Genomic DNA, 25,560 nt, shown 5'->3' on the forward strand with positions numbered 1-25,560 from the left:
GTATCAGGTGTAACAGGTATCGTTATATCCACTAGTATTCCGCAGTTAAAAGCAAGCACTACGAGAGAGCTGACAAATTTATATAAATAAATCTTCCATCCAAATAAAACCTGATGAAAATCTTACAGCTCACTTACCAACTGCCTCTTACAATGGTCTCATATGCAGTAAATGGAGACTTTGTCACCAGCTCTAACTAAAAATGTGTTCAAGGCAATTGACTCATGTTTCCAAATAGGCTATCTATGTTATAATCAAGTTCTACTAGCATCTTTAATGGCTTTTCATCTACTTTACTAAAATACTCAATTTATGTCCCTTCCATTACAAAGTCTCTATTTTCTTGCTTTTCAGAAGCAAAACAACGTGAAAACTTATTTTTTAAAAACCATACACATTCTACTAGCAACTAATAAAAGTGCTGTGTTCCAATTCCAAAATGTTATGAGTTCATAGAAGGCGCGTGAATAAATGAATAATGTATCATACATTTAAAAAAAATATCTGAATAGTGAGTAAGCTCAAAGTGCTCACTGCAGGAAAATAATAAGAAGGTGGACAAGAACAGATTGTTCAGCAAACTGAATACATTTAGGAAGAAATTAAATTTATAGCTTTCAGCATCTAACCTTCACCTCCAGCCTTTACAATTAAAAAAAAAAACTCCTCTATTATTACAGACTAACAAAAGCTGGCAAAATCCATTAACTCATTTCATTTCATGATTTCTGCTACATTTATTTTCCTTATTCTCAAGAATATTCCAGCAATATTAAAATACTAAAGCTTACAGATGGGCAAGAATACATAAAATAATCTAGAGCCTAGTTTAGCTGTTCTTTCCACAGACTTCAGAAGGGCCTATGGGGAAATATTTACCCCATGGGAAATCTTACTTTATGGAGCTGCAAAGTTACGTTCTTCCTCTTCAAAATACTGCCAGGTGCTCTCATATACTGCAGTTTAATTTGTAAGAATAAATTTATAAGTATGTTATCATTAGGCCCTTATTTTAGAAGCTCGATTCATGTTTTGGACATCTGAAAAGCAGCCTTTAGACATCCATATTGATGGATGTCCAAATTCCAATTTTATAAAGCCAGGATATGGATGTCTAAAACTGAAGAACTGGGCGAATTTTGGGTGGGACTAGGGAGGGGCCAAAATATGGCCATCCAACTCCAATTTCAGAAGGGAAAGGGATGTCTAATGTCCCAAAAGATGGATGTAGCGAATGCTACATACCTGTAGAAGGTATTCTCCGAGGACAGCAGGCTGATTGTTCTCACTGATGGGGTGACGTCCACGGCAGCCCCTCCAATCGGAATCTTCACTAGCAAAGTCCTTTGCTAGCCCTCGCGCGCCCGCGCGCACCGCGCATGCGCGGCCGTCTTCCCGCCCGAAACCGGCTCGAGCCGGCCAGTCTCATATGTAGCAAAAGAGATACAAGGGAAGACACAACTCCAAAGGGGAGGCGGGCGGGTTTGTGAGAACAATCAGCCTGCTGTCCTCGGAGAATACCTTCTACAGGTATGTAGCATTCGCTTTCTCCGAGGACAAGCAGGCTGCTTGTTCTCACTGATGGGGTATCCCTAGCCCCCAGGCTCACTCAAAACAACAACCATGGTCAATTGGGCCTCGCAACGGCGAGGACATAACTGAGATTGACCTAAAAATTTACCAACTAACTGAGAGTGCAGCCTGGAACAGAACAAACAGGGCCCTCGGGGGGTGGAGTTGGATCCTAAAGCCCAAACAGGTTCTGAAGAACTGACTGCCCGAACCGACTGTCGCGTCGGGTATCCTGCTGCAGGCAGTAATGAGATGTGAATGTGTGGACCGAAGACCACGTCGCAGCTTTGCAAATTTCTTCAATGGAGGCTGACTTCAAGTGGGCTACCGACGCAGCCATGGCTCTAACATTATGAGCCGTGACATGACCCTCAAGAGCCAGCCCCGCCTGGGCGTAAGTGAAGGAAATGCAATCTGCTAGCCAATTGGATATGGTGCGTTTCCCTACAGCCACTCCCCTCCTATTGGGATCAAAAGAAACAAACAATTGGGCGGACTGTCTGTGGGGCTGTGTCCGCTCCAGATAGAAGGCCAATGCTCTTTTGCAGTCCAATGTGTGCAGCTGACGTTCAGCAGGGCAGGAATGAGGACGGGGAAAAAATGTTGGCAAGACAATTGACTGGTTCAGATGGAACTCCGACACGACCTTTGGCAGGAACTTAGGGTGAGTGCGGAGGACTACTCTGTTGTGATGAAATTTGGTGTAAGGGGCCTGGGCTACCAGGGCCTGAAGCTCACTGACTCTACGAGCTGAAGTAACTGCCACCAAGAAAATGACCTTCCAGGTCAAGTACTTCAGATGGCAGGAATTCAGTGGCTCAAAAGGAGGTTTCATCAGCTGGGTGAGAACGACATTGAGATCCCATGACACTGTAGGAGGCTTGACAGGGGGCTTTGACAAAAGCAAACCTCTCATGAAGCGAACAACTAAAGGCTGTCCTGAGATCGGCTTACCTTCCACATGGTAATGGTATGCACTGATTGCGCTAAGGTGAACTCTTACAGAGTTGGTCTTGAGACCAGACTCAGACAAGTGCAGAAGGTATTCAAGCAGGGTCTGTGTAGGACAAGAGCGAGGAGCTAGGGCCTTGCTGTCACACCAGACGGCAAACCTCCTCCACAGAAAGAAGTAACTCCTCTTAGTGGAATCTTTCCTGGAAGCAAGCAAGACGCGGGAGACACCCTCTGACAGACCCAAAGAGGCAAAGTCTACGCTCTCAACATCCAGGCCGTGAGAGCCAGGGACCGGAGGCTGGGATGCAGAAGAGCCCCTTCGTCCTGCGTGATGAGGGTCGGAAAACACTCCAATCTCCACGGTTCTTCGGAGGATAACTCCAGAAGAAGAGGGAACCAGATCTGACGCGGCCAAAAAGGAGCAATCAGAATCATGGTGCCTCGGTCTTGCTTGAGTTTCAACAAAGTCTTCCCCACCAGAGGAATGGGAGGATAAGCATACAGCAGGCCCTCCCCCCAATCCAGGAGGAAGGCATCCGATGCCAGTCTGCCGTGGACCTGAAGCCTGGAACAGAACTGAGGGACTTTGTGGTTTGCTCGAGATGCGAAGAGATCCACCAAGGGGGTGCCCCACGCTTGGAAGATCTGGCGCACCACTCGGGAGTTGAGCGACCACTCGTGAGGTTGCATAATCCTGCTCAGTCTGTCGGCCAGACTGTTGTTTACGCCTGCCAGATATGTGGCTTGGAGCACCATGCCGTGACGGCGAGCCCAGAGCCACATGCTGACGGCTTCCTGACACAGGGGGCGAGATCCGGTGCCCCCCTGCTTGTTGACGTAGTACATGGCAACCTGGTTGTCTGTCTGAATTTGGATAATTTGGTGGGACAGCCGATCTCTGAAAGCCTTCAGAGCGTTCCAGATCGCTCGCAACTCCAGAAGATTGATCTGTAGATCGCGTTCCTGGAGGGACCAGCTTCCTTGGGTGTGAAGCCCATCGACATGAGCTCCCCATCCCAGGAGAGACGCATCCGTGGTCAGCACTTTTTGTGGCTGAGGAATTTGGAAAGGACGTCCCAGAGTCAAATTGGACCAAATCGTCCACCAATACAGGGATTCGAGAAAACTCGTGGACAGGTGGATCACGTCTTCTAGATCCCCAGCAGCCTGAAACCACTGGGAAGCTAGGGTCCATTGGGCAGATCTCATGTGAAGGCGGGCCATGGGAGTCACATGAACTGTGGAGGCCATGTGGCCCAGCAATCTCAACATCTGCCGAGCTGTGATCTGCTGGGACGCTCGCACCCGTGAGACGAGGGACAACAAGTTGTTGGCTCTCGCCTCTGGGAGATAGGCGCGAGCCGTCCGAGAATCCAGCAGAGCTCCTATGAATTCGAGTCTCTGTGCCGGGAGAAGATGGGACTTTGGGTAATTTATCACAAACCCCAGTAGCTCCAGGAGGCGAATAGTCATCTGCATGGACTGCAGGGCTCCTGCCTCGGACGTGTTCTTCACCAGCCAATCGTCGAGATATGGGAACACGTGCACCCCCAGCCTGCGAAGTGCTGCTGCTACTACAGCCAAGCACTTTGTGAACACCCTGGGCGCAGAGGCGAGCCCAAAGGGTAGCACACAGTACTGGAAGTGACGTGTGCCCAGCTGAAATCGCAGATACTGTCTGTGAGCTGGCAGTATCGGGATGTGTGTGTAGGCATCCTTCAAGTCCAGAGAGCATAGCCAATCGTTTTCCTGAATCATGGGAAGTAGGGTGCCCAGGGAAAGCATCCTGAACTTTTCTTTGACCAGATATTTGTTCAGGGCCCTTAGGTCTAGGATGGGACGCATCCCCCCTGTTTTCTTTTCCACAAGGAAGTACCTGGAATAGAATCCCAGCCCTTCTTGCCCGGATAGCACGGGCTCGACCGCATTGGCGCTGAGAAGGGCGGAGAGTTCCTCTGCAAGTACCTGCTTGTGCTGGAAGCTGTAAGACTGAGCTCCCGTGGACAATTTGGAGGTTTTGAGGCCAAATTGAGGGTGTATCCTTGCCGGACTATTTGGAGAACCCACTGATCGGAGGTTATGAGAGGCCACCTTTGGTGAAAAGCTTTCAACCTCCCTCCGACTGGCAGGTCGCCCGGCACTGATACTTGGATGTCGGCTATGCTCTGCTGGAGCCAGTCAAAAGCTCGCCCCTTGCTTTTGCTGGGGAGCCGAGGGGCCTTGCTGAGTCGCACGCTGCTGACGAGAGCGAGCGCGCTGGGGCTTAGCCTGGGCCGCAGGCTGTCGAGAAGGAGGATTGTACCTACGCTTGCCAGAAGAGTAGGGAACAGTCTTCCTTCCCCAAAAAAATCTTCTACCTGTAGAGGTAGAGGCTGAAGGCTGCCGGCGGGAGAACTTGTCGAATGCGGTGTCCTGCTGGTGGAGCTGCTCTACCACCTGCTCGACTTTCTCTCCAAAAATGTTATCCGCACGGCGAGTCCGCAATCCGCTGCTGGATTCTATTCTCCAGGTCGGAGGCACGCAGCCATGAGAGCCTGCGCATCACCACACCTTGAGCAGCGGCCCTGGACGCAACATCAAAGGTGTCATACACCCCTCTGGCCAGGAATTTTCTGCACGCCTTCAGCTGCCTGACCACCTCCTGAAAAGGCTTGGCTTGCTCAGGGGGGAGAGCATCAACCAAGCCCGCCAACTGCCGCACATTGTTCCGCAGGTGTATGCTCGTGTAGAGCTGGTAAGACTGAATTTTGGCCACGAGCATAGAAGAATGGTAGGCCTTCCTCCCAAAGGAGTCTAAGGTTCTAGAGTCCTTGCCCGGGGGCGCCGAAGCATGCTCCCTAGAACTCTTAGCCTTCTTTAGGGCCAAATCCACAACTCCAGAATCATGAGGCAACTGAGTGCGCATCAGATCTGGGTCCCCATGGATCCGGTACTGGGACTCGATCTTCTTGGGGATGTGGGGATTAGTTAAGGGTTTTGTCCAGTTCGCAAGCAATGTCTTTTTTAGGACATGGTGCAAGGGAACAGTGGACGCTTCCTTAGGTGGAGAAGGATAGTCCAGGAGCTCAAACATTTCAGCCCTGGGCTCGTCCTCCACAACCACCGGGAAGGGGATGGCCGTAGACATCTCCCGGACAAAGGAAGCGAAAGACAGACTCTCAGGAGAAGAAAGCTGTCTTTCAGGAGAGGGAGTGGGATCGGAAGGAAGACCCTCAGACTCCTCGTCAGAGAAATATCTGGGGTCTTCTTCCTCTTCCCACGAGGCCTCACCCTCGGTGTCAGACACAAGTTCACGGACCTGTGTCTGCAACCGTGCCCGACTCGACTCCGTGGAGCCACGTCCACGATGGGGGCGTCGAGAGGTAGACTCCCTCGCCCGCATCGGCGAAGCTCCCTCCGCCGACGTAGTCGGGGAGCCTTCCTGGGAGGCGGCGGCACCGACGCCGGAGACCTCACCTCGGGCAATGGACCAGCCGGCGCTACGCTCGACGGTACCGGTGGCGCAAGCACCGCCGGTACCGGAGGGGTAGGGCGCAACAGCTCTCCCAGGATCTCTGGGAGAACGGCCCGGAGGCTCTCGTTCAGAGCGGCTGCGGAGAAAGGCATGGAAGTCGATGCAGGCGTCGACGTCAGAACCTGTTCCGGGCGTGGAGGCTGTTCCAGGCTGTCCAGAGTGGAGCGCATCAACACCTCCTGAACAGAGGGTGAGCGGTCCTCTCGGTGCCGATGCCTACTGGGTGCCGACTCCCTCGGCGACCCAGAACTCTCGGTACCGACACGGGAAGGGGACCGGTGACGATGCTTCTTCGATTTCTTGGAACGAAGCATGTCACCGGAGCTTCCCGGTACCGACGAGGAGGACGTAGAATCCAGCCGTCGCTTCCTCGGGGCCGAGGCCAAAGGAGGTCGGTCTCGGGGGGGCTGTACCGCAGGAGCCCTCAGGGTAGGGGGAGACCCACCCGAAGGCTCACCGCCACCAGCAGGGGAATGGACAGCCCTCACCTGCACTCCCGACGATGCACCACCGTCCGACGACATCAGCAGACGAGGTCCCGGTACCACCGACGTCGATGCAGCTATCCGATGTCTCGGCGCCGATGCAGAGGGCCGATGCCTCGATGCACTGGCGGCCGAGGATGAAGCTCTGGACGCTGAAGACGTCGATGCACTCGATACCCCCGGTGCCGATGCCGACGAAGAGCCCGAGAACAAAACGTTCCACTGGGCCAATCTCGCTACCTGAGTCCGCTTTTGCAAAAGGGAACACAGACTACAGGCCTGAGGGCGGTGCTCGGCCCCCAGACACTGAAGACACGACGCGTGCCTGTCAGTGAGCGAGATAACCCGGGCGCACTGGGTGCACTTCTTGAAGCCGCTGGAAGGCTTCGATGTCATGGGCGGAAAAATCACGCCGGCGAAATCAAAATCCGAAATGACGAAAATGAGCACCAAAACTTTGAGGGAGAAAAATCTCGACCGAGGCCGAAAAGAGGCCTACCCCGACGACGAAAGAAAACTTACCGGGGCAAAGTCTGAAAATACGGGAAGGGGAAAACGAAACCCGAGGGGGCTTCCGGAGCACTTCCCAACAATTTTGAAAGATTTTCCGAAGAAAAAACAACACGTCGAAGACAAAGGACGCGCGAGGTCGACTTTCCGGGGCTCGACACGACCGTACCGAGTGCGGACAAAAGAAGACTGGCCGGCTCGAGCCGGTTTCGGGCGGGAAGACGGCCGCGCATGCGCGGTGCGCGCGGGCGCGCGAGGGCTAGCAAAGGACTTTGCTAGTGAAGATTCCGATTGGAGGGGCTGCCGTGGACGTCACCCCATCAGTGAGAACAAGCAGCCTGCTTGTCCTCGGAGAATGTTATTTACATCTGGTATGTGGCACATCCAAGTTACAGAAAGGTGCTCTGATTGAGCAGCTGTACAATGGAGGGATTAAGGCAAGTCACCTATTTAATCCCCCAGTGGATGCTGTCTCCCTTCAGACTATGAAGCAGGGGATATTGGGCTCTATAACAGCTTCAGGAACTATAACATTCATGGCACTAAAATCCTTTTAAAATTAAATTAAGACTTGCATGGGGAGTTGAGGAGTAGCCTAATGGTTAGTGTACTGGGCTGAGAACCAAAGGACTCAGGTTCAAACAGCAATTCAGTTCTCTGTGATTTTTTTTTTTTTATTGTAGAAAAATATTTACTGTACCTGAATGTATACAAAACCTACAAACCTGAAGGCTATTAAAGCAGTGTTCACTGATACAGTAGGTATTTTTCTGGGCTCATGATTTTAAAAAATAATAATAATGTAATTTAAAACAGGCTGTATGTTGGCAGATCCTGTTGCATATACGACGTCCCAATTTGGATGTCCATATTCTGAGTTAGATGTCCTTCCTAAAATGCCTCTCAACCTCTTAATTCCAGATTACCATATTTGATGCATTAGGCTTTAGAGCTGTCTACTGACTTTGATGGAATGAAGTGGAGTCAGGATGCCCTGACGTACACTATAGTGACATATCCTTGCAGGACACCCTATCAGTTAAATTAATGTACAATAGAGCTCAGGTTTTCAACAACTCTTAAGCCAACTGTGGCAGAATCATCTCTTAGCTTCTACCCATCTGCCCATCCTTCCTCCATCTCAAGGTGTATTTTATTTATTTATTTTGAAATTTATACCCCACATTATCCCGAGCAAACTCAAGTTCAATGTGAATAAACAGACAAGTTTTACAAAGCCAAAAACAACTCCTCTCCCCCACCCTGTGACCCATCTCATGCCTTCATGAAGCATACAGCACCATACTGTTCACTTAAGTTTATGTCATGTCTGTCTGTCTGTCCGTCCCCCCCAACCCCATCTTTGGATTTTTAGAATTAATACTTGCCTTTTCCAAATCAGAGCTCAAGGTGAGTTACCACTTAGGTTTAGCTCAAGGCAAGTCATATTCAGATACAATAGGAATTTTCCAGTCCCCGTACGGCTTACAGTCTAAGAGATCAATGTAGTGAAGTGCTCTATGATTTGCACTCAGGTTATTTCACCTTTTGCACACAATTTTGTGTGTGACCTACATAGAAAGGAGTGTTGTGCAGGTGTTAACTGTGCACAGAGCCTCTGGCAGACATTAGTGCACAGCACATTTAAATCCATGCAAATGAAACTATTAGCTATTTTATGGAGATACAGAGAAATGAGCAGAAGACAAGTAGTCTAAGCACAACATCGGGCCATAGGACTTTAACAAAAAGGTCCAAGGGGACACAAAAGCTTAGCTTGTTCTTATGTGGAAGCATTGGTGAAGATTGAGAAGTGGAAGAATAAAGGAGTAGCCTAATGGCTGTTGGGGGGGAGGGACAAAGAGGTGGTGATATGTGACACAAAGAGGCAATTACCTCTTTGCTTCACCTATCGAGAGAGTGATGTCATGTCACACAGCTAACACTACAGTTTCCAGAAGGAAGACTGCAGGTTTCTGGAGGCGATCTGCAGTGGTACCTCAAAGGAATAATTTAACCAAACTTTCATTGCCCAAACGCACAAAGGAAAAGAGTCTTAGTAAATTTAGTAAAGCTATATCTAAAGGAGCTGCTGCCGATCCACTCTCCCCCTAAAACTTCACTGTGAAAAATATTACGTGTGGAGTAGAGGAATCCCAGGCTCCTAAGTTTTGATACTGACTCTTAGATTCAGTTTAAATTTGTTAAGGCTTGCCGTAGGAGCTGGAGCAATGTGTAGACAGAGCCAAAACACCAATTAACACAAAGAGCAAACAAGAGGTGAAAAGAAAATGTTTGAAGCTGCAGGCTTCTACCTCACAGAAAACTTCAAAACCCTAAACACTACTAGAGGGGAGGTATTACCTAGAGGACAATATAATGAGATTAAGCTAAACTATAAATTAGAAGATGCTGAGTGGGTTCAGCCAGCACATTGCCAAGATGAGTGATTTTTTTGCTTTCTTTTGGCAGCGTTTAAGGTATCTATTGAAAAAATTTCAAAATATCTCCTCCCTTTGTACATTCATATCCAATATAAGATATTAATGGTAATTCATAAAACCCTTCATTCTGGCCAACCCCCTATTTTATCACAATACTTGTGCCCGACTCTCCCAGCCAGGCACACCAATCTTCAGATCATCTCCTGGTTGTTACTACTGTACAGAAGGTGACTCTGGAAACTCTCTGAAAAAAACAAACAATGTTCTCAGTTTCTGGACCTGTTCTTTGGAACACATCCCAATAGGTCTGCGACTGCTACACTCTCACTCAGAGTTCAGAGCAGCCCTTAAAACCATTAGACAAATTTATAGGTCCACTACTTGATTTTTAAGGCTCTTACTGTCCTTTTTATTTAATTTTTTGGGCCTACTCTAGAGAGATGTTCTAGACACATAGACTGTTGGTCTTCATCTCTCCCTATTTCTGTTACTGATACAGACTCTCTATATCCCTTCCTCTCCTTTCCCAGTCTGTATCCTCTCTCTATTTTTTTCTTTGACTATAAATACACTAATTCTTTTCCTACTATGTTATTGATACTGTAAAATTGCTATGATGGTATACACCCTTAGCAGTATATAAAAGAAACCTGAAACCTCCCCTGTATTGAACACCTATCCCTGTGTGAAAGTGAAATATATGCAGGCATTACATGGTGAATGCTAAATGTTTACACTTTAGGTCTTTTTTTGGTTTTGTTATGTATTGTTTTAAATTGTACATGTTTGAATTGTAAGCCGCTTAGTTCTCTTTATAGCTAGGGTACATAACTACATAAGTGTTGCCATACTGGGACAGACCAAAGGTTCATCAAGCCCAGCATCCTGTTTCCAACAGTGGCTAATCCAGGTCACAAGTACCTGGCAAAATCCGAAAACAGTACATTTTATGCTGCTTATCCTAGAAATAAGCAGTGGATTTTCCCAAGTCAATTTTAATAATGGCTTATGGACCTTTCCTTTATGAGACATCCAAACCATTTTTAAACCTCGCTAACTGCTTTTACCACATTCTCTGACAATGAATTCCAGGGTTTAATTACACATTGAATGAAGAAATATTTTCCCCGAGTTGTTTAGCGAATGCTACATACCTGTAGAAGGTATTCTCCGAGGACAGCAGGCTGATTGTTCTCACTGATGGGTGACGTCCTCGGCAGCCCCTCCAATCGGAATCTTCCTAGCAAAGTCCTTTGCTAGCTCTCGCGCGCACCGCGCATGCGCGGCCGTCTTCCCGCCCGAAACCGGCTCGAGCCGGCCAGTCCAGTATGTAGCAAGACAATACACTTCAAGGGAAGACACAACTCCAAAGGGGAGGTGGGCGGGTTTGTGAGAACAATCAGCCTGCTGTCCTCGGAGAATACCTTCTACAGGTATGTAGCATTCGCTTTCTCCGAGGACAAGCAGGCTGCTTGTTCTCACTGATGGGGTATCCCTAGCCCCCAGGCTCACTCAAAACAACAACCATGGTCAATTGGGCCTCGCAACGGCGAGGACATAACTGAGATTGACCTAAAAAATTTACCAACTAACTGAGAGTGCAGCCTGGAACAGAACAAACAGGGCCCTCGGGGGGTGGAGTTGGATCCTAAAGCCCAAACAGGTTCTGAAGAACTGACTGCCCGAACCGACTGTCGCGTCGGGTATCCTGCTGCAGGCAGTAATGAGATGTGAATGTGTGGACAGATGACCACGTCGCAGCTTTGCAAATTTCTTCAATGGAGGCTGACTTCAAGTGGGCTACCGACGCAGCCATGGCTCTAACATTATGAGCCGTGACATGACCCTCAAGAGCCAGCCCCGCCTGGGCGTAAGTGAAGGAAATGCAATCTGCTAGCCAATTGGATATGGTGCGTTTCCCTACAGCCACTCCCCTCCTATTGGGATCAAAAGAAACAAACAATTGGGCGGACTGTCTATGGGGCTGTGTCCGCTCCAGATAGAAGGCCAATGCTCTTTTGCAGTCCAATGTGTGCAGCTGACGTTCAGCAGGGCAGGAATGAGGACGGGGAAAAAATGTTGGCAAGACAATTGACTGGTTCAGATGGAACTCCGACACGACCTTTGGCAGGAACTTAGGGTGAGTGCGGAGGACTACTCTGTTGTGATGAAATTTGGTGTAAGGGGCCTGGGCTACCAGGGCCTGAAGCTCACTGACTCTACGAGCTGAAGTAACTGCCACCAAGAAAATGACCTTCCAGGTCAAGTACTTCAGATGGCAGGAATTCAGTGGCTCAAAAGGAGGTTTCATCAGCTGGGTGAGAACGACATTGAGATCCCATGACACTGTAGGAGGCTTGACAGGGGGCTTTGACAAAAGCAAACCTCTCATGAAGCGAACAACTAAAGGCTGTCCTGAGATCGGCTTACCTTCCACATGGTAATGGTATGCACTGATTGCGCTAAGGTGAACTCTTACAGAGTTGGTCTTGAGACCAGACTCAGACAAGTGCAGAAGGTATTCAAGCAGGGTCTGTGTAGGACAAGAGCAAGGAGCTAGGGCCTTGCTGTCACACCAGACGGCAAACCTCCTCCACAGAAAGAAGTAACTCCTCTTAGTGGAATCTTTCCTGGAAGCAAGCAAGACGCGGGAGACACCCTCTGACAGACCCAAAGAGGCAAAGTCTACGCTCTCAACATCCAGGCCGTGAGAGCCAGGGACCGGAGGCTGGGATGCAGAAGAGCCCCTTCGTCCTGCGTGATGAGGGTCGGAAAACACTCCAATCTCCACGGTTCTTCGGAGGATAACTCCAGAAGAAGAGGGAACCAGATCTGACGCGGCCAAAAAGGAGCAATCAGAATCATGGTGCCTCGGTCTTGCTTGAGTTTCAACAAAGTCTTCCCCACCAGAGGAATGGGAGGATAAGCATACAGCAGGCCCTCCCCCCAATCCAGGAGGAAGGCATCCAATGCCAGTCTGCCGTGGGCCTGAAGCCTGGAACAGAACTGAGGGACTTTGTGGTTCACTCGAGATGCGAAGAGATCCACCAAGGGGGTGCCCCACGCTTGGAAGATCTGGCGCACCACTCTGGAGTTGAGCGACCACTCGTGAGGTTGCATAATCCTGCTCAGTCTGTCGGCCAGACTGTTGTTTACGCCTGCCAGATATGTGGCTTGGAGCACCATGCCGAGACGGCGAGCCCAGAGCCACTTCCTGACACAGGGGGCGGGATCCGGTGCCCCCCTGCTTGTTGGCATAGTACATGGCAACCTGGTTGTCTGTCTGAATTTGGATAATTTGATGGGACAGCCGATCTCTGAAAGCCTTCAGAGCGTTCTAGATCGCTCGCAACTCCAGGAGATTGATCTGTAGACCGCGTTCCTGGAGGGACCAGCTTCCTTGGGTGTGAAGCCCATCGACATGAGCTCCCCATCCCAGGAGAGACGCATCCGTTGTCAGCACTTTTTGTGGCTGAGGAATTTGGAAAGGACGTCCCAGAGTCAAATTGGACCTGATTGTCCACCAATAGAGGGATTCAAGAAAACTCGTAGACAGGTGGATCACGTCTTCTAGACCCCCAGCAGCCTGATACCACTTGGAGGCTAGGGTCCATTGAGCAGATCTCATGTGAAGACGGGCCATGGGAGTCACATGAACTGTGGAGGCCATGTGGCCCAGCAATCTCAACATCTGCCGAGCTGTGATCTGCTGGGACGCTCGCACCCGCGAGACGAGGGACAACAAGTTGTTGGCCCTCGCCTCTGGGAGATAGGCGCGAGCCGTCCGAGAATCCAGCAGAGCTCCTATGAATTCGAGTTTCTGCACTGGGAGAAGATGGGACTTTGGATAATTTATCACAAACCCCAGTAGCTCCAGGAGGCGAATAGTCATCTGCATGGACTGCAGGGCTCCTGCCTCGGATGTGTTCTTCACCAGCCAATCGTCGAGATATGGGAACACATGCACCCCCAGCCTGCGAAGTGCCGCTGCTACTACAGCTAGGCACTTTGTGAACACTCTGGGCGCAGAGGCGAGCCCAAAAGGTAGCACACAGTACTGGAAGTGGCGTGTGCCCAACTGAAATCGCAGATACTGTCTGTGAGCTGGCAGTATCGGGATGTGTGTGTAGGCATCCTTCAAGTCCAGAGAGCATAGCCAATCGTTTTGCTGAATCATGGGGAGAAGGGTGCCCAGGGAAAGCATCCTGAACTTTTCTTTTACGAGATATTTGTTCAGGGCCCTTAGGTCTAGGATGGGACGCATCCCCCCTGTTTTCTTTTCCACAAGGAAGTACCTGGAATAGAATCCCAGCCCTTCTTGCCCGGATGGCACGGGCTCGACCGCATTGGCGCTGAGAAGGGCGGAGAGTTCCTCTGCAAGTACCTGCTTGTGCTGGAAGCTGTAAGACTGAGCTCCCGGTGGACAATTTGGAGGTTTGGAGGCCAAATTGAGGGTGTATCCTTGCCGGACTATTTGCAGAACCCACTGATCGGAGGTTATGAGAGGCCACCTTTGGTGAAAAGCTTTCAACCTCCCTCCAACTGGCAGGTCGCCCGGCACTGACACTTGGATGTCGGCTATGCTCTGCTGGAGCCAGTCAAAAGCTCGCCCCTTGCTTTTGCTGGGGAGCCGCGGGGCCTTGCTGAGTCGCACGCTGCTGACGAGAGCGAGCGCGCTGGGGCTTAGCCTGGGCCGCAGGCTGTCGGGAAGGAGGATTGTACCTACGCTTACCAGAAGTATAGGGAACAGTCTTCCTTCCCCCGAAAAATCGTCTACCTGTAGAGGTAGAAGCTGAAGGCTGCCGGCGGGAGAACTTGTCGAATGCGGTGTCCCGCTGGTGGAGAGACTCTACCACCTGTTCGACTTTCTCTCCAAAAATATTGTCCGCACGGCAAGGCGAGTCCGCAATCCGCTGCTGGAGTCTATTCTCCAGGTCGGCGGCACGCAGCCATGAGAGCCTGCGCATCACCACACCTTGAGCAGCGGCCCTGGACGCAACATCAAAAGTGTCATACACTCCTCTGGCCAGGAATTTTCTGCACGCCTTCAGCTGCCTGACCACCTCCTGAAAAGACTTGGCTTGCTCGGGGGGAAGAGCATCAACCAAGCCCGCCAACTGCCGCACATTATTCCGCATGTGTATGCTCGTGTAGAGCTGGTAAGACTGAATCTTGGCCACGAGCATAGAAGAATGGTAGGCCTTCCTCCCAAAGGAGTCTAAGGTTCTAGAGTCTTTGCCCGGGGGCACCGAAGCATGCTCCCTAGAACTCTTAGCCTTCTTTAGGGCCAGATCCACAACTCCAGAGTCGTGAGGCAACTGGGTGCGCATCAGCTCTGGGTCCCCATGGATCCGGTACTGGGACTCGATCTTCTTGGGGATGTGGGGATTACTTAGTGGCTTGGTCCAGTTCGCAAGCAATGTCTTTTTCAGGACATGGTGCAAGGGAACAGTGGACGCTTCCTTAGGTGGAGAAGGATAGTCCAGGAGCTCAAACATTTCAGCCCTGGGCTCGTCCTCCACAACCACCGGGAAGGGGATGGCCGTAGACATCTCCCAGACAAAGGAAGCAAAAGACAGACTCTCGGGAGGAGAAAGCTGTCTTTCAGGAGAGGGAGTGGGATCAGAAGGAAGACCCTCAGACTCCTCGTCAGAGAAATATCTGGGGTCTTCTTCTTCTTCCCACGAGGCCTCACCCTCGGTGTCAGACACAAGTTCACGGACCTGCGTCTGCAACCGCGCCCGGCTCAACTCTGTGGAGCCACGTCCACGATGGGGGCGTCGAGAGGTAGACTCCCTCGCCCGCATCGGCGAAGCTCCCTCCGCCGACGTAGTCGGGGAGCCCTCCTGGGAGGTGGCCGCAGTCGGCACCACACGCGGTACCGACGTCAGGGACCTCACCCCGGGCGATGGGCCAGCCGGCGCCACGCTCGACGGTACCGGAGGCGCAAGCACCGCCGGTACCGGAGGGGTAGGGCGCAACAGCTCCCCCAGAATCTCTGGGAGAACGGCCCGGAGGCTCTCGTTCAGAGCGGCTGCAGAGAAAGGCATGGAGGTCGATGCAGGCGTCGACGTCAGAACCTGTTCCGGGCGTGGAGGCTGTTCCGGGCTGTCCAGAGTGGAGCGCATCGACACCTCCTGAACAGAGGGTGAGCGGTCCTCTCGGTGCCGATGCCTGCTGGGTGCCGACTCCCTCGGCGACCCAGAGCTCTCGGTGCCGACACGGGGAGGGGACCGGTGTCGATGCTTCTTCGACTTCTTCCGAAGCATGTCACCGGAGCTCCCCGGCACCGACGAGGACGTAGAATCCAGCCGTCGCTTCCTCGGGCCGAGACGGAAGAGGGTCTATCTCGGGGGGGCTGTACCGCAGGAGCCCTCAGGGTAGGAGGAGACCCACCCGAGGGCTCACCGCCACCAGCAGGGGAATGGACAGCCCTCACCTGCACTCCACTCGATGCACCACCGTCCGACGACATCAGGAGACGAGGTCCCGGTACCACCGACGTCGATGCAGCTATCCGATGTCTCGGCGCCGATGCAGAGGGCCGATGCCTCGATGCACTGGCAGCCAAGGGTGAAGGTCTGGATGCTGATGACGTCGATGCACACGATGACCCCGGTGCCGATGCCGACGAAGAGCCCGAGAACAAAACGTTCCACTGGGCTAATCTCGCTACTTGAGTCCGCCTTTGTAACAGGGAACACAGACTACAGTTCTGGGGACGGTGCTCGGCCCCCAGACACTGAAGACACGAAGAGTGCCTATCAGTGAGCGAGATTACCCGGGCGCACTGGGTGCACTTCTTGAAGCCGCTGGAAGGCTTCGATGTCATGGGCGGAAAAATCACGCCGGCGAAGTCAAAATCCGAAATGACGAATTTGGAGCACCAAAACTTTAAGGGAGAAAAAATCTCAACCGAGGCCGAAAGAAGGCCTACCCCGACGACGAAAGAAAACTTACCGGGGCAAAAACTGGAAATACGGGAAGGGAAAACGCGAACCAAGGGGGTTTTCGGAGCACTTCCCGACAAATTTACAGAACTTTTCCGAAGAAAAACACGTCAATATAAAACGGACGCGCGAGGTCGACTCTCCGGGGCTCGACACGACAAAAAACACAGCCGTACCGAGTGCGGACGAAAGAAGACTGGCCGGCTCGAGCCGGTTTCGGGCGGGAAGACGGCCGCGCATGCGCGGTGCGCGCGGGCGCGCGAGAGCTAGCAAAGGACTTTGCTAGGAAGATTCCGATTGGAGGGGCTGCCGAGGACGTCACCCATCAGTGAGAACAATCAGCCTGCTTGTCCTCGGAGAATAAAATTTACTACTTTGTAGCTTCATTGCATGCCTCCTAGTCCTAGTATTTTTGGAAACAGTAATCAAGCGATTCACATTTACCCGTTCCACTCCACTATTTTATATACCTCTATCCTAGCTCCCCTCAGCCGTCTTTTCTCCAAGCTGAAGAGCCCTAGCCATTTCAGCCTTTCCTCATAGGAAAGTCATCCCATCCCCTTTATCATTTGTGTTGTCCTTCTCCATACCTTTTTCTAATTCCACTATATCGTTTTTGAGATGTAGTGACCAAAATTGAATACAGTATTCAAGGTGCGGTTGAACCATGGAGCAATACAAAGGCATTATAGCATCCTCGTTTTTATTTTCCATTGTTTTCCTAATTATACCTAACATTCTATTTGCTTTCTTAGCTGCTGCAGCACACTGAGCAGAGGGTTTCAAAGTATCGTCAACGATTACTCCTACACCCTTTTCCTGGTCAGTGACTCCTAATGCGGAACCTTGCATCATGTAGCTATAGTTCGGGTTCCTCTTCCCCACATGCATCACTTTGCATTTGCTCACATTACTACTACTACTTATCATTTCTATAGCGCTACAAGGCACACGCATTAAACATCATCTGCCATTTGGATGCCCAGTCTCCTAGTCTCATAAGATCATCATGCAATTTTTCACAATCCTCTTGCAATTTAACAACTTTGAACAACTTTGTGTCAGTAAATTTAATTACCTCAATTACCTCACTAGTTATTCCCATATGTTGATCATTTATAAATATGTAAAAAGCAGAAGTCCCAGCAGAGTCCCCTGTGGAACACCATTATCAACCCTTCTCTATTGAGAATACTGACCATTTAACCCTACTCTCTGTTTTCTATCCTTTAACCAGTTTTTAATTCACAATATCCCCTATCCCATGACTTTCCAGTTTCATGAGGTACATTGTCAAATGCCTTTTGAAAATCCAGATATACAATATCGACAGGCTCACCTTTTGTTCTGTCCTCTGACAGCCTCGCACTAGTTTATAATGTGATCCTAAAATGTGTTTAATGCCTTTACTGTTATTCTCACTTCTAAGGATTTTCACTGCTGCAGTTCTCACTACAAAGATACGTGAGCAATGTATTGTGTTTAATGTAGTTCACAGGCAATGCAGCCACACTTGCTTGTCTGTACAAGAACTGTTATCACTGGTTTGTGCTACAGCCCAGACCTCCTCTCTTTCTCAGCCAAGCTTGGCTCTTTTGTCTACCTGCTATCATTTCCTGGTCATTCTTACTATCTCTGTCCTGAGAGGTCAGCCAGGTACGATCTTTCTCTCCAATCGAAGGCTGTCCTCTAGGACCACCCCTTGCTACCCAATGGCAGGCTCTGTCCCCATTGGTCTATTTACCCCCTCCTCCCTGGGCCTGTGTGAGCCCTTCTTAGCCTCTCCCGCCCCCTCGCCATGAGGCATTCTACATTTTCCTTCAGGCAGCACTTGTCCTGCTTCACTCCTTGGAATGAACTTGGTTTTTTACCTTGAATATATCTTCTTAATGAGATATTGCACACTCCAGTCACCCAGCTCTGAGATACTTCTATCTGTTCAACTATTTCTCACCTCTGCAATAAAGCTGCCTCTCTTCAGATTTCTACCTCCAACCACTGATACAGCTCTCAGAATAACGGAGTCTCTGTGCCCTGGGGCCACACTTCTGAACATCTGAGTAAATTATCTGTGTTTTATTCAATAAAGGAAACTTCAGAAAATAAAGAGACTTCAGGTGTGCTCTGGTGTGCCAAGGTAGGTTATACTTCAAGATATTGAGGCTTTAAAAGTTAAACAAGTCTTAAGAGGCTTGACACCTTTATCCACATGTTTGTTCACCCCTTTAAAGACATGCAGTAGACTGGTAAGGCAAGATTTCCCTTCACTAAATTCATGTTGGCTTTGTTTTTGTTTTTAAAATAAATAAATAAATAAAACAACTTTTGCTCCAGTAGGGTATTATTAACATGTTCAGATACTGCCAAAAATACAATCTTTCTGATGAGGTAGTGGATTTCGGAGCTTAGGTACATTAGGATTTTGATGCTAGTGATTGAGTGCCTATGGTGGTTGGATTATTTTTATGATTTTTGTTTTTACATTTAACAACCTCAAATGATTTTATCAAATTGACAGTATGTAACATTATTATTATTATTAACATTTGTATAGCACTACCAGACGCATGCGGCGCTGAATATCCAACATAGATAATACAAAATAAAATAAAACCTTCCTTGTAAGCCAAAGTATCTCCATATTCTTCATCTACTACTAGGATTTGGAACAGCTCACTTGAATTCTACAACCTAGCTTTCTATTTAATGAGAAATAAGTCAAAAGAAAGGGCCATTGTTTCTAGACTATTACTTAAAATCCCACATTTTAGAGAGATCAAAGGATGTCTGGATAGGAAGTGGTAACTGATCTAGGTGTTCTGCAATCATGCAGCTGAAACCCCAAACCTTCGGCACCAACTCCGCTATTTTTCTACTGCCGATCCCAACTCCTACCACACATAGTAAAATCTAAGAGAAATTTGATTACACTAACAAAATATTTACATACATACAAAATTAGAACTAATAGACCACAAAATGTATCTGAAGTTTGAACAAAGAACCTGAACAACAAATAAAAAAGGCTAACAAAAATATGCAATACTCTTATGCACTGTATTGCTAATAACGAAAGAATTTTCAAAAGACTATCAAACATACATACACAACTGGCAACTAATCTGAGTCAGCAGCTTTTCTTTGCTATGGCCATGCAGTAGCGTCCCTTGGTCATATGCTGTGGAGTTTCCTGGGGATCCAGACCTTGTGGCAGCAAGTGCTCCTTCAGTCTGTGGGCGCAGACTCTCGACGACTCCCTGTTGCCTTTTTCGGATTGTGCCTAAAGTTCCTCATTGCAAGTAGGGTACCTCTAGATACATTCACTGGACTTCGTTAATATTGCTCAAGGTGATCCTTTCAACCTGACTTTCCAGGGATCCTCCTACTACACAATTGAGGCAAGCGAACTATGATCACAGTGTTAACTAAAACCTGTCGTTTCTTCCTTTATAATATCGCCAAAATTCGCCCTTTCCTTTCTGAGCACGCTATCAGAACCCTCATCCACACTCTCATCACCTCTCGCTTAGACTACTGCAACTTGCTTCTCACAGGTCTTCCACTCAGCCATCTCTCTCCTCTTCAATCTGTTCAAAATTTTGCTGCACAACTAGTATTTCGCCAAAGTTGTTATGCCCACATCAGCCCTCTCCTGAAGTCAATTCACTGGCTCCCTATCCGTTTCCGTATAAAATTCAAACTCCTCTTATTGACTTATAAGTGCATTCACTCTGCAACCCCTCACTACCTCTCCACCCTTATCTCTCCCTACACTCCTTCCCAGAAACTCCGTTCACTAGGCAAATCTCTCCTAACTGCACCCTTCTCCTCCATCGCCAACTCCAGACTCCGTTCCTTTTATCTCGCCGCACCTTATGCCTGGAATAGGCTTCCTGAGCCGTTACGTCAAGTTCCATCCCTGGCTGCCTTCAAATCCGGGCTAAAGGCCTACCTGTTTGATGCTGCTTTTGACTCCTAACTTGTCACTTGCTCGTAACCTTTATCTTGCCTTCCTTTCTTCAATTGTCCCTTTCCCTATGTGTCCTTTCTGTCTGTCCTGCCCTTATCCCTTATTTGTCCTGTCTGTCTGTCCTGATTTACATTGTAAGCTCTTTTGAGCAGGGACTGTCTTTTCTTCATGTTTAATTGTGAAGCGCTGCGCACGACTGGTAGCGCTATAGAAATGATTTATAGTAGTAGTAGTAGTAACTATGGAGCAGTGACGCATCAATGCGTAGGATTTACCAGCAGGCAGACAGTTTCGGGCTGCATGTGAACCTTTTTGGTCCATGTTGACTCCTGCTGCCAGCAGCAGAATTCTGAACTCTTAGCATTATTGAGTAAAGGAGTGGCCTAGTGGTTAGGATGGTGGACTTTGGTCCTGGGGAACTGAGGAACTGAGTTCAATTCCCACTTCAGGCACAGGCAGCTCCTTGTGACTCTGGGCAAGTCACTTAACCCTCCATTGCCCCATGTAAGCCGCATTGAGCCTGCCATGAGTGGGAAAGCGCGGGGTACAAATGTAACAAAAATTTAAAGAATGGTGCCCCCTCTCATCTACTTTGATCAATCCTTATGGACAATGTTCTGTCTGGCATGTCCTCTGGGGAGGGGGGGGAGGTTTTCATGGTTATATATTTAAGTGTGTTATTGCCTTGTAGGGTCTAATACTAGTTATTTGATGTTTATTGTTGCAATCAGATTTCTCATAGCTGGCGACTAATGCAGCATTCTAGATGCAAGGACCAATGCTACGGCTCATCTGAAGTTCTAGGCTCAAAAAGCTCCCTCCTGGCAGACTCGACTCCCTGAACTATAAAGGAGCACAAATCCAGAATTGTTGACCTTTTCACCTTTTCCTGTCACACATGAGTACTTATGTAGGTTGGACATGCACTTCACCCAACATTTAAACATTTTGAAGAATATCACAGTATTTCAGAGTAATTTCTCATTACCCTTCTTTTGATAAGAATTAAAGCCTAAGGAGATCTAATTTGTCATTGTAGAAACTCTGCACTTTTTAAACCAGCAGATTCTTCCCATTCCTCATCTCTGCAGAGAAAAAGAAAACCGGAACCAGGATGGGATCTGGTGCCATAAGCCTGTATTCACACTACCAAAAGAACTTGTTCTCCCAATTCTCCCCCTCACCCCTGAACATTCTCAGTTGAGTCACTGTAGTGAAATCGCAGATGGCCTTCTTCCTTGCTATCTATGTTAGGTTTTTGGATTTTGTTTTGTTTGATTTTTTTTTAACCAGCCCCAAGCAGGAAGCTCTCCAGATTTCACTGAAGCCACAGACTACACAGATTGAGGACATCATATCCTTTACGATTCTCACACTATATAAGCTGGGATCTAAACTCCCTTCAGGGAAAACTGAAATCAGCCCAACTGAACAGTAATCTGAAGTTCCATCTGCTGGAAAACAGGAATTCCCAAGAGCTCAAGGCAGCACCAAAAGGAGACTGAAGTCAGATCTGAGCTCCATCTGCTGGCAGGGTGACAATTTGTCTAAACTTCTCTGGCACTGACAAAAAGCAACTAAGTCAAGACTTAAAAAGGAACCAAGTCAAGCCTTAAAAAGGAACAGTGGCAAACTCATAGTGGAAAACAAATGTTGGAAAGGAGATACTCGTTCCCTCCCTTCCTATTTTCAACTTTGGTGGGGATTATGGGGAGGTTGGAAGAGCACACAACCCATATACTCAAATCTTTTGCTGGCTCTTGGAGCCAAGAAAAATGTGTCAAGGCCTACTTTACAATTACACAAATATTCATTTTTAATTATGCACATTTTAAAAGTTACCAACCTTAACATATTGACCCGCAAAATCTGTGACTTCTGCAGTGAAGCAGCCTGATGCATCCACAGGGCAAACTGGCACAGAATCTTTCTGAATAACGTTGAAATCCATGCAGACTCTATAGTCATCCTATAAAAGAGTGGGAAAATGAAAAATCATTCACGAACACAGCTTTCAGTGTTTAAAAGTTGTTTGATTACATAAAACCTATTCTATAGGAAAGCATTAATTTTTCTAAAAACAGCTGTAGACAACAGATTAAACCTTCTCTAGGGTCTTCCAACCAAACAAATCATATTTAAAAAGAAAACTTTTTTGCATTTGTTTTTAAAAAGAGAGATCCAGGTCTATGATTAACTTCTCATGGCAAAAAAAAATCCCATTAGCTACTATCATTCATTCTGGCAAATTTGAGGTCAGCAGACACCAGAAGATTCCACTGCTAATTTAAGCATTGACCAATACACATATCCAAACCAATGAGCTAATCAATTGGAAAGCCAGTGAAATAATTAACAAATATGAGAAACTTCAGAAACGATATACTTTTACCAACATGTACAGACTTACCCCAGATCATGCATAGTAACCTGTGAAGGGAAACAAGCTCACTGCCCAGGATTTCTGTAGACTCTCAGTTCAATGCTCAGATTACCAACCCACACCACCTTTCCTCCATCTGTTTCTTAGTTGCTTTAGCATCAGCTTCTTGATTTACCTTACATATTGTTCCTACATTACTAATGTTAGAAAGGTTCAACTTGTGGCCAAGTCGTCCTATGCAAAATTGGCTAGAAAACATACTTCTGAAGTACTAAATAGTTATCCTTAGTGGAATGATTTTGCATTAATGACACCAAGCGGCCTGTTTACTGATGTGCACTAAGCAGTTAGTTACTGAATTAGCACGTGCGGTAACATACCATTCAGGTATGATGGTTAGTACACACTAATTTGTGTGCTAACTATATACCTTGCTATGGGGGTAGGAACTGGGCAGGGTATGGAAGAAGAATGGGTTTGACTATACATTGGATCAACACATAGGATTGTCACTGTACACTCTCATTGTTGCTGCCATAGTACATATGTGTTTAATGCCTGCTCAAAAAAAGAGACTTTAGTGCACCTACTGTACTGGTAAGCAGTTACCATAGCTTCAATTTACCCAACCAACATGATCCCACCACCACCACCACAAACCCGAATTACCAAATATTCCCCTGGTGAGTTAGTGGCAGGGTAGGAGCAACTGCCAGACACTCCAGCCCCATTGCCTGTCAGGTTCAAAATAACAGCTCTGACCCCTAGTAGAAGTCTCGCTGATTACAGGTAATTGGGGGGGGTCCCCTGCAGGGCCCAGCAAATGCACCAACAGACATAACAAGTGTTTGTTCTCTGTGATAACTGCAGAGAAAAGGACCACCGGAGCCCCAACTACCACCATACATTAATTTTTGCAACTGCAAAAACTTTACCACATTTAACAAATAGGCCCCTAAATAATTTAAATTAATTGAGATGGCTCTCCATCTTGGCATCTGTGGAAAATCCTTTACAATTCTAGCCTATAGTGTTAACAAAAGAACAAAAGGATCTCTGTCTAACTACTTTATAAAGAGCTTCAACGCACATGAAGAATTGTTAAACTGTAAATAGGCTGACCGAAAAACTAAGTCAACATTTGTCAGGTACATATAAATTTCTCTAAATTGGTTTCTGAAACTAAAATCCTAAGGAACAACAGGAATACAGGAAAACGGGTGGTGGTATGCAGTCAGAAAGGGTCAGTGATGAATCAAGGCCAATTGGTAGTGATTTGTGAACAGTTGAAGAAGGAATGACTTACAACCCCCGACATACAACAGATTCTATATATGGTACTTAAAGTTGTGCACCCAACTTCGGTTCCAAGATAGGCACACAAATAAATTGGATAATGAGCTGAGCCATCAATAATTGAGTCGTAACAGCCAATTACTGTTAATTGGTACTCAAAAATGTGCACAGGCATCTGGTTGTGTGCTATTCTATAAGCCACAGCACCTAACTCCCACTGCAAATATCTCAAAAGGGGGTATGGCACAGGCATGTCAAGGAGTTCCGAAAGTTGTGAGAGGAATTACAGAATACTGCCTTACTGCGCCTAACAGGTACCAGCATTTGTACCAGGTTTCAGCAGGTGCAAGTTCAGCATGACATCTGCACTAAGTGATATTCTATACAAGGCCCCTTATAGAATAGCACTTAGCACTGAAGTTTTTTTGGCAACCAAGTTCAGGCACCATTTATAGAATTCCCTCAACAACGTTAAAAAAATCCTAAAAGTAAGATGACAAGTGCCTCTAATCCCCTGTCCTCAGATTCAGTTCTTTCACAGAAATGTTCTTGTTAGATCTGTTTACAAAAAAAAAAAAAAAACACACACACACACACACATGCACACACATCTGAGCACAACTTTAGCTCATTATTCCAGAACATACTCAATCCATCAACCCTAAGATGGTGGATATGGATGCCAAGCCTACCAGGCAAGAAGAATTTCTGCTGACTGAAAAAGCTAAATGAACCTGAGCATCAGGCATGCTCACAAATAAGTTAAACAAGGAAGATGTGTTTTCATACTAAGTTGTCTTACTACAACAGACAAAAAACAAGGTGTAGTAAAAGGTGTAGTACTTACGGCACCAAAGTAAGGAGCCTGGTGTACAACTCCTGTACCTTCCTCTTCCTTGACATAGTTGTCAATTACCACAGTAAAGGCACCATTCTCTTTACACTGTGAAAACATGGATTGGTATTATTTGTGAAAGGCCATCATATTATAGAGCACCAGGCAAGAGAAAACCAATTATTTTATCTTAACATCAACAGTACACATTCACTTTATATCATCTACTCCATTAAGCCTAGTTGGCTGAGAAAAGGAAAGCCAGCACCCAAATCCCACTACTTGAGACCCTTGTGACCTTCGTCAAATCCCTTTACCCTTCATAGCATTGCAACTCCTATGGAGACTGGGAAATATGTAATGTACCTGAATATAAAACTTGTCTTCAGCTACCATGAAAAAGCATGATCTAACCCAAATAAAGAAGATTTATACCACCATTTTCAGTACATTCCAATACATTTTGCAGCTTTTTTTTCCACCCTCTCACACTTGGCTGTTCTCCAGCCTGAAATTGAGCAGCAAATACCCAATGAGAGCTGCACTATAGAAGTACAAAGCTTTTTTCACATGTACTCACATATCTGAGCTTAAACAGACTTTTTAAGCAGTAAGTGACTGCAGATAAAAGGAGTGTAGTCTCAGAA

At 47.7% G+C, this 25,560-nt stretch overlaps 1 protein-coding gene across 1 annotated transcript in view; it reads right to left on the bottom strand.

The window, feature by feature from the left end:
- The window catches only part of IARS1 (isoleucyl-tRNA synthetase 1), a 451,726-nt gene that overhangs the window by 355,165 nt on the left and 71,001 nt on the right, over nucleotides 1–25,560 (bottom strand). Inside the window, exons 10-11 of the mRNA XM_030205292.1 lie at nucleotides 24,926–25,021; nucleotides 22,246–22,368 (exon numbers count right to left, since the gene is read on the bottom strand). Of these exons, the coding sequence (XP_030061152.1) occupies nucleotides 22,246–22,368; nucleotides 24,926–25,021 (219 nt within the window). The remainder of the gene's footprint in view (nucleotides 1–22,245; nucleotides 22,369–24,925; nucleotides 25,022–25,560) is intronic.

The sequence above is a fragment of the Microcaecilia unicolor genome, chromosome 6 (assembly GCF_901765095.1).
Source record: "Microcaecilia unicolor chromosome 6, aMicUni1.1, whole genome shotgun sequence".
NCBI classification, from domain to species: Eukaryota; Metazoa; Chordata; class Amphibia; order Gymnophiona; family Siphonopidae; genus Microcaecilia; species Microcaecilia unicolor.